At 30.7% G+C, this 10,190-nt stretch overlaps 1 protein-coding gene across 1 annotated transcript; it reads left to right on the forward strand.

Moving 5' to 3' along the window:
* The first annotated feature begins 1,582 nt into the window (after positions 1–1,582).
* Positions 1,583–5,877, forward strand: LOC115237272. Its single transcript, XM_029810215.1, has 9 exons — positions 1,583–1,744; positions 2,627–2,746; positions 2,864–2,981; positions 3,397–3,664; positions 3,795–3,914; positions 3,975–4,065; positions 4,416–4,558; positions 4,641–4,773; positions 4,856–5,877. The coding sequence occupies exons 1-9, from the start codon at positions 1,601–1,603 to the stop codon at positions 4,907–4,909; spliced, it is 1,191 nt and encodes a 396-aa protein (XP_029666075.1). The 5' UTR covers positions 1,583–1,600; the 3' UTR covers positions 4,910–5,877.
* Positions 5,878–10,190: the final 4,313 nt, after the last annotated feature.

A 10,190-nucleotide genomic window follows, 5' to 3' on the forward strand; every position in this document is an offset into this window, starting at 1 on the left:
TATAGCATAATTATGACTACACTAAGTAATTCTTAAATACATAAGAAATATGTTGAACACAACAGATTTTAGGCTTTTCGTATGGCATCACTTGGAAATAAAAAAGCATTTTTAATACACCTGTTTTTTGTATTTGTCCTGTATTTATATATGTTTCTAACTAATTATGTCAATCAAAAGGTTACAAATTACAATAATCATGTATACTCCACCGCGTAAAAAACAATTTTATGTATTGTTAATATATCAATTGCATATATATTAGTATATAAAATGCATATCTTTCTCATTAATAGTTTATCATTATTAATTACATTATTTTATAAATACATTACAATGATCGATGGTATATGGCATCATTACATGCATAGAAAATGATACACGTTATTTTGCAAAAAAGCAGCAAAATTTTCAACGTAAATGTCGCCGGAATGTTTGTAATATCGTTACAGTGTTTCACGGTAAGAATATTGCATAATATAACTGCGATATTTATAGCTTAACATGTTCCACATAATGCAATATTAAAAACGTTATTTATCATTCATTTTTATTACAGTTAACAAAAGCATCGATGTCTTATTTTATGTATTCTACCCAGCAATGATACGAAGATACACTATCGATAACAGAAATCGTTCAGAAAATATTTTCCAGTTTGAAAAAGTTTATTATGATTTTAATACATTTTGCATAAATTAAATAATATATCCTGATAACAGCGTTTTGTTTTTTGACTGTTGCACTGTTTAGACAATTAAAAAATCGCAAATTGACAATAATTTATTTTCCTATAAAGGATACCTATTTTATATTATGAAATATGTACGTCAAGTCGGACATGTCCTGAGAAAGTATGAAACAAAACGAATGATATGTTATAGAATATTTAAAGTTAATTTTTTTACAAATGTATACAGAATTATCGTATATATTTTCAAACGAGTAAAATAATATTAATATCTGCTTTATATAAAGCGGTAAGTAATATATTACAAGAGATCTAATATGCATTAAATGTAGATAGAATATGAAATAATGAACCACATGTATGTGTGTTTTAATTAAAAGCAACAATTATCCAGTTTCGCTTATTATAAAATGTAGAAAACACTGAATTACAGTTTCTTACCTTATATATTGATGGCAATAGTTTTATAGCTAATTTGCCAGCACATGTAAAGTGGATCGACTCTGTTCCTTTAGACTTTAGAAAGACAAACTCCTTCCACGAGCGCACGCACAAGAATGAAGCACATAAAACCCTGTTCCTTGAAAAAAGAGCGATCGCGCTTGCGCCGATCGATAAGGTACCTGATGAATGTATGTTTCTCTCTGTGAAATACTCATTTCTTAAATTTCCTTCCATGAAAAATTGATAGCTTAATCACCACTTCACAAAATTGTTAAATTAAAAAAGTTTCGTTTCCACATTATTTGTGCAGTTTGATATTTATAATGAATTAGATAATTTATGACAAAATTTATTCTAAAAATACGGTAAGAGTTGAAGAATACTTCATTTGAAGAAGAAAAAGGAGAGGATAGAAACGAATCTTTATCAATTTCTCCGCAGTCCAGTTCCTATGCTCGCACTATAATGATTTGCGTTGAGACTCAACATTTTAATCTTAATCGGATCCTGCTACTTGCAATCGGCTTATGGCCGTATCAAAACTCAAAATTTAGTCAATTTCAGGCAATTTTGTGTTTTGGTATTTTGTCAAGCTTTGTTGTATTTCAGGTATGTCCATATTTTTATTCATATTATTCTAGAATATGCATTACAAAAATTATTACTAATTATATGAAGGGCAGTTTAATATAAACCGAATTTTTCCATAACTTTTTATTCAATTAAAATATTTTCAACCATACCCAAGTCATTTTTCTATAGAATTTCCGCTTACATCTAAACATTTTTGACACCGGATTGGCAGTTTTTTTATTCCCGTGTCATAAAAAGTAGGGAGACATATTCAAAGCCAACAAATTGCGCACAAATTCATCCACCTTAACATTATTGTTGAGTCGTTATCCTTCGAACGCCTTTTTCATTGGCCCAAATAAATGATAATCACAAGGGGATAAATCGGGGCTGTAAGGGGGATGTTCAATGGTGGTCCAGTGCAATTGAGCCAATTTCTCTTGGGTTATAGCGGCGATGTGAGGCCTATCGTTGTCGTGCAGAAGCAACATTTTTTTTGTACGCAATTGGCTTCGGATATGTCGCACTCCTGTTTATGACACGCGAATAAAAGAATTATCAATCCGGTGGCAAAAGTGCTTAGATGTTAGTAGAAATTATGTAGAAAAATGACTCGGGCATTGGAAATACTTTGATCGAATAAAAAGTATTGGAAAAAGTTCGGTTTATATTTGACTGTCTATCATAGAAAGCGCTCACTTTTATTGAATTACAAAACATGATCAAACTATATTTAATTATTGATAATAGAATATATTTCAACTGCAACACATAATTAATAAAGTTTTATTATTATTACGTTTTATTATTACGTTATTATATATTATTGCATATATTACAAAGCAAATTATCATTTTGATCTGTGTAAAGAAAACTGATTTTGTTATGCAACATTTTCAATAAATTTTTTGGTTGAAGCTTACAGCGCTTATAACTACAAAATGCACTGTTGATTTTATCCTCAAAGTTTTCTCTACCGCAATAGTCTATAATTTCCACGTAATTATATACAGCATGTTCTGGATTAACACTCATCATGTAAGTTAATTGTTTACTAACTTGTATAAATCAATATTCCAAAAACAAATAAATTTTTATATATCACAACCTTTTGCAACTTTTTCAAAACAACATTAATTATTGCTGTGATGGTAGGTGAGAAATTTGTTGGAGCAACTACACTGCATTTGTAATAACCTAAAAGATGAAAACGAACTTACTATCTTTAAAAAGTATGAAAATAACACAAGACGTTGTACAATTATATTTACATGTAAGACAGTATTTTTTATCGACTATCTATATGTCATGAAGTTCAGCATATTCAAATCGTGAGACAAATTAAATATTTAAATTAGACTGATTGACTAATTTGTGAATCTCATCCTAAACATATTTATCACATTTTTCCACCTGAATAAAAAATTATAAAGCTTCTGCATGGCGAAAAGCATGTCTACATACATATGTATGTATATTTTTAATATATGTATATATAATATGTTACTCTTAATTTTTTTATTAACGTTTGAAAAAAAAACAAAACTTTAAAATCAAGAAAAAAACCAGAGCAAAAGAGTGATTTAAGAATAGCAAAATTTGAATGAGAGAGAGGATTATGTATAAGTAATACATTATAAAACATAAAAAGAGCAACTTGTAAAACAATTTTCTTTAAATGTTTTTAGCGTTCGCCGTATGCTGTGTATTTATTCTTACTTTACTGCCTATTTGGCCACAGATCCTTGGTACTGTCTTGTACATAAACGAGTCTCAACTACAAAGTCAGACAATACAAATCGTGACTGAATATTTTGTCGATCAAGAAAAATATTACTATTTAATTTTACTGCATACAGACGCAGTTTTTTGTATTGGAGCGACTACATTGACAGCAACAGGAACAATGATCTTAGGATGCGCCATACACGCATGTGGAATGTTTAAAATTGCAAGGTGAATAATGAAGTTAGAAATGGATACGATGTGTATGACTACAAACAAAATCTTTATTTGTTTGTTTGTTTTAATTTGTTAATACAATTTTGGGAGAACTACATATTTACAGCAAATAAATTAATCATAGTTATCGTATGGAGCAAATAATGACGACCGAAATGCTTAAAAACATTAACTTGAAGAATCGAGCTATGATTTATAACAAAAAAATATTCAATGCCGTCGAAATACATTGCAAGGCTATAAAGTTGGTATGCGTATAACAATTATATGTATAACACTTGTAATAATTTTGTTTTTCGTAAAGGTTCATCAATGTATTGCTATCTAATTTTGAAAGCTTGTTTCTGTTATTAATAATGTTTGGTGTGATTTCTTTAAGCCTGAATATTTTTGCAGTAAGTATTTTTTTCGTGTTCTAAACACATATTTATAAAAGGGTTATGCGTATATCTAGTAATAACCAAAATTTAATCAATTTAACAAGATAAAAATATTATAAAAGAATAATATATAATTTTAATTTTAATAATATATAATTTTAAATAAATAATATGCATAACAAATCGTGCTAATTAAAAAATTATAAAATATTTAAAAACAGAGTAATCTCAATATTAAAATTGGTTTTTTTCTTGTATTTCTTATCTATATCCTTTTTGCAGTTTATATACTTATTAGACATACCTAGACTATAATGAGTAATTGCTCATACGAAATTGTGTTAAACACAGTTATGATATTTTAGATGTACTGGAATGCAACACATGGAAATAAGGATGCTATTTTATTTTATCTTATTGGAATATTTATCATCCTTTTATGTTCGTTTGTAAGTAACTATGTTGGAGAAGTGCTTCTCAGTCATAATAATTACATATACTCCACCACGTAAGAAACAATTTTATGTGTTGTTTGCAATTATATATACATATTAATATATGTATATGTATATTTATCATATTCTTCAAAGATACAATATTCGATGGTATATGGCACCATTACACGTACAGAAAATGATACTTTTTATTTTGCAAAGAGGCAGTCAAACTTCCCATCTAAGTATTGCCGGACTGTTTATACCATCAATAGAAAATTTTGTTATGGTAAGAATTACTACATATCACAAATTGAAATATTTCAGCACGTTCCATATTGCAATCTAAGAGACGTATTTCGTTATTACAGATAACAAAAGTATCAATATCTTATTTCACTGTTTTATGTTCTATGCAGCAATGATGCAAAGACATTTTATCTGACAAAGTGAGCCAGAAAATATTTCTTACGTTTGAAATAGTAAAATGTAGAATATTAAAATGTGTGTCACGTTAATAAAATCTGCAAAAATTTAATTATACATCCTAATAACAGCATTTTGTTTTCTGACTATTGCACTCTTTAGATAATTAAGAAATCTTAAACTCATAATTATTTATTTTCCTCTAATGAATACTTATCTTACATTATAAAATATGTACGTCAAGTAGGACGTGTCCTGAGAAAATATGAAACAAAATGAATGATATATTACAGAATATTTTAAATTTAATTTTTTTTATAAATGTTACACAGAATTAATATGAATATTTTTGAACGAGTATAATAATATCAATTTCCGCTTAATATAAAGCAGTAAAGTAAAAGAAAAAAGAGAGATAGAAGCAAATCTATTAATTTCTCCGCAGTCCAGTTCCTATGCTCGCACAGTAATGATCTGCGTGGAGACTCAACATTTTAATCTCAATCGGATCTTCCTACTCGCAATCGGCTTAGGGCCATATCAAAAATCAAAATTTGGTCTACTTCAAACAACGTTGTGTTTTTTTAGTATTTTGATAAGCTTTGTTGTATTCCAGATATATCCATATTTTTGTTCATATTATTATAGAATATGCATTACAAACATTGTCACTAATTATACGAGGGGCAGTTTAATATAAACCGAATTTTGTCCATAACTTTTATTCAATTAAAGTATTTCCAACGCACACCCAAGTCATTTATCTACATAATTTGCGGTAACATATAAGCATTTTTTTGTTTCGCCACAGAATTGACAGTTTGTTTATTTCCGTGTCATAAAAAGTAGACATGTTCTGTGGGACATGTTCAAAGATTATCGAAAACTAAATACTTTACGAGATATTTTATTTTTTATATCAAAATATGTCAGATTAAAATATAAACTAACTCAAAAAGTACTTAATGAAAAACTACTTTATTCTAGTGTTTTGAAAAGCTTTCGAGATAAACTACAAGAATATGTAATAAAAAATGGGGGTTCCATTTAAGAAAACATCGATCACATTGATTTGGCCTTGAAAAAGTCACTCAAGGTCAAGTCCATATTTTCATCATGTGTCCCCCTCGAAACCATACAACTTTTGTCTAAAACATTTTTGTCTTAAACTTATAGATTTTAAGATATTTCAGTGGATACATTAAAATGGTCTACCCTGTATATAATAACTTTACTCTTAATTTTTATTATTATATTGAAAATACACAAAATTTTATAGTAAAAAAAGAAATCAGAGCAGAAGAGTGATTTAAAAACAGCAAAATTTGAAAGGGAGAGAGAATTATGTATAAGTAATACATTATAAAACATAAAAGAAGCAACTTGTATAATTATTTGTTGAAGTATTATTTTAGATTAAGTGTGAAAAAAAATCGGGAGAGTATAAAAAGAACAATTCTTTTTATTTTTTATAGTTTACAGTCTTTATTGAATTTCCGTGTTACTTAGAGAGAATGACCGACTAGACTGGAAGCGTTTTCACGCATTCTCATACCGCACGGGCGGTAACGGTAATACCCAAAGTGTGTTCGGATGTTGTGCAATCATGGCTCAGCTCACTGACGCCATGATTTGTGTTGCAGCGATTTAAGCAACTAACGCAATACCCGATATCTCTAACACTATTTCATTTAAATGTTTTTAGTGTTGGCCATATGCAGCACATTGTTTGCTATTTTAATGCCAATTTGGCCACAGATCTTTATTGGTACTGTTCTGCACATAAACAAGTCTCGAGTACAGAATCAGGCAATACAAATGACGACTGAGTACTTTATCGATCAAGAAAAATATTCCTATTTAATTTTACTACATACAGATGCAATGTTATGTATTGAGATGACTACGTTGATAGCGACGGGAACGATGCCCTTGGGATGCGTTATACACGCCTGTGGATTGTTTACAATTGCAAGATAAATAATGAAGTTAGAAATAGACAGGATATGTATGACTGCAAACAAAATCTTTATTTGTTTGTTTGTTTTAATTTGTCAATACAATTTTAGAAAAACTACATATTTACAGCAAATAAATTAATCATAGTTATGGAGCAAATAATGACGACCAAAATGCTTAAAAATATTAATCTGAAGAATCGGACTATGATTTAGAACAAAAAAATATTTTATGCCGTCGAAATACAAAGCTATGAAGTTGGTATGCGTGTGATAACAATTATATAATACATGTAATAATATTTTGGTTTTTGTAAAGATTCACCGACATTTCTAGTTTTTAAGGCTTGTTTCTGTTATTAATAATGTTTGATTTCTTTAAGCTTGAATATTTTTGCAGTAAGTATTTTTTTTCGTGTTCTAAAAACATTTTTATAAGAGATATACGTATATCTAATAATAACCAAAATTTAATCAATTTATAAATACAAAAATTATAAAAAAATAATATGTAATCTTAATTAATAATATGCATACCAAATCGTGCTAATTATAAAATTATAAAATATTTAAAAACAGGGTAATCTCAATATTAAAATTGGTTTTATTTTCTTGTACTTCTTATCTATAACTTTTTTATTGCATAATTATGACTATAATCAATAAGATAATTTAGTATGTTAAACTCTAAATAATAAATATACACAAATAAATAATATAAAACGTGCAAATGAGAGCCAACGCGCTGGATAAGAGGCAGCAAAAATATATTTTTTGTAGGTGTAATTGTGTTTATTCGACGTGTCGATCCCCGAATATTGAACCATTTTCAGTAATTTGACATAGTATTAATAATGTCAAAAGAAAAACCTTTTCCATTATATCCCAGAAAAAAAGCAATACGCGAAATAATAGAAAAGATCAAAAACCTTTGCGGAGACAATTATTACATCTCTATAAAAAGAGAAAATATGTTGGAAACCAAAATTCAAACAAAGGAAGTTGAGGAGTATAAAAATCTGACCAAATGGCTAAAAAACGAAAATAAAAAATTCTATACTCACCAACTAAAAAATCAGCGTGCCTTCAGTGTCATCATCAAAGGAATAGACGCATGGATAAGCTCAGATGAGATTTTACAAGCCTTACAGGACAAAGAACACTCAGTAAGAGGAGCCATGAACATAAGAAACAAAAGTAAGGTCCCTCATCCAATGTTCCGAGCGGATCTAGAACTTGAAACCAAAAAAAAGGAGAAAAGTCATCCCATCTACGAATTAAAATACCTCTTGAATCGAAAAGTTACAGTAGAGGAGCCAAATAGAAAACCCAGACCGGTTCAGTGCCATAACTACCAGGAGTATGGGCATACTAAATAATATTGCACTCTGAATAGCGTCTGCGTGATCTGCGGCGAACAACATCTAACAGAAAATTGCAACAAAGAGAGAGGCATGACTTCAGCCAGAAAATGCAGCAACTGTGGAAATAACCATACAGCAAATTATAAAGGATGCCCAGTATATTTAAAATTAAAGAATAGTATGACCTTTAAGCAAAACGCAAAGCAAAAAGCGCTGAACAAACAACAAAAATAAAAGACCCACGCAACTGTAGCTCTATTAGGTCTTACAGATTATATACGATCAAGAATCAGTTATGCAAATGCAGCCCAAGGGAAAAACGCTCCATCCCAACAAGAAACTACAGTGTCAAACAACGCCCAACTTAGCATGAGCGAAATTATGAACAACCTTATGGCCGTGATGCAAAGTGTGCAAGTCATGATGAATAACATCAACACCATGTTACAGATGCTCCTTCAGAAAAAATGGAGCACCAACTTAAAATAGCTCTATGGAGCGCTAACGGACTTACTCAACATAAACTTAAAGTCCAATCCTTTCTCGAGCAAAATGGAATCGACGTCATGCTGATTTCCGAAATTCACTTCACTAATAAGTCTTATTTTAAAATCCATAACTATATACCAGGTATATAAATATGAAACCGGAATTTGCCCATTAATGGCCCTAGCTGTCAATTTAGTTACTGTCAAACCGCGTCATTTTCTTGTTTTGACATCTGATAAAGATTTTCAACTCACAACAATACAAGTTTCGTACAACAGCATAGTTTTTAATAGCGTTGAACATGTCGAATTTTGTGCCTGGAAACTACGATTTGCGGACAGCATTGATTTTCTGTTACCATTTGAAGAAAACTGCTGCAGAATCGCATCGAATGCTTGTCGAAGCTTACGGTGAGCATGCTCTTGGTAAATCACAGTGCTTTGAGTGGTTTAAAAAATTCAAAAGTAGCGATTTTGACGTGAGAAACGAAGAACATGGAAGAAGGGTTTGATCTATTATGAGCTGCTAAAACCTGGCGAAACCGTTAATACTGAACGCTACCGACAACAAATGATCGATTTGAATCAAGCTTTGCGTGAAAAACGACCAGAATATCAAAAAAGGCAACACAAAATGATTTTGCTTCATGATAATGCACCATCACACACAGAAAAACCGGTCAAGGAAACGATTGAGGCGTTTAGTTGGGAAATACTTTCGCATGCGGCTTACTCACCAGACTTGGCTCCATCCGATTACTACTTATTTGCATCGATGGGACACGCACTTGCTGAGCAGCACTTCACTTCTTACGAAAATGTACGAAAATGGCTCGATGACTGGTTTGCCTCAAAGGAGCAACAGTTTTTTTAGCGTGGCATCCACAAATTGTCAGACAGATGAGAAAAATGTATAGCTAGCAATGGGCAATACTTCGAATAAAATATTTTTTATCATTTTCATACAATAAACGTGTATTTTCTATACAAAAATTCCGGTTTCATATTTATATACCTGGTAACTTATGATACAAAACACCCGGATGAGAAACCCGACGGGAACAGCTGTTCTTGTAAGGAATAGGATCAAACATTCCGAGCTGCAAGGGTACAACCAAAAGCAAATCCAAGCAACAAACATAAAAATTGAAGAATGGGCTGGCGATCTCGTCCTGTCAGCAGTATACAGTCCGCCAAAACACGTGATTAAAAAACACCAATTTGTCAGTTATTTCAAGATTCTGGGGAGAAAATTTCTAGCAGGAGGCGACTTCAACTCAAAACACACACACTGGGGATCGAGGTTAATATCATCTAAAGGCAAACAGCTTTATGAAGCTATGCAAGAAAAAACCTAGACTGCCTGTCGAGTGGCCAACTAACTTATTGGCCAACCGATCGCCGGAAAATTCCAGACCTCATTGACTTCGGCATCAGAGAATAGAAATATCACAGAGAATAGAAATATCA

The sequence above is a fragment of the Formica exsecta genome, unplaced genomic scaffold (genome assembly GCF_003651465.1).
Source record: "Formica exsecta isolate Colony F162 unplaced genomic scaffold, ASM365146v1 scaffold283, whole genome shotgun sequence".
NCBI lineage: Eukaryota > Metazoa > Arthropoda > Insecta > Hymenoptera > Formicidae > Formica > Formica exsecta.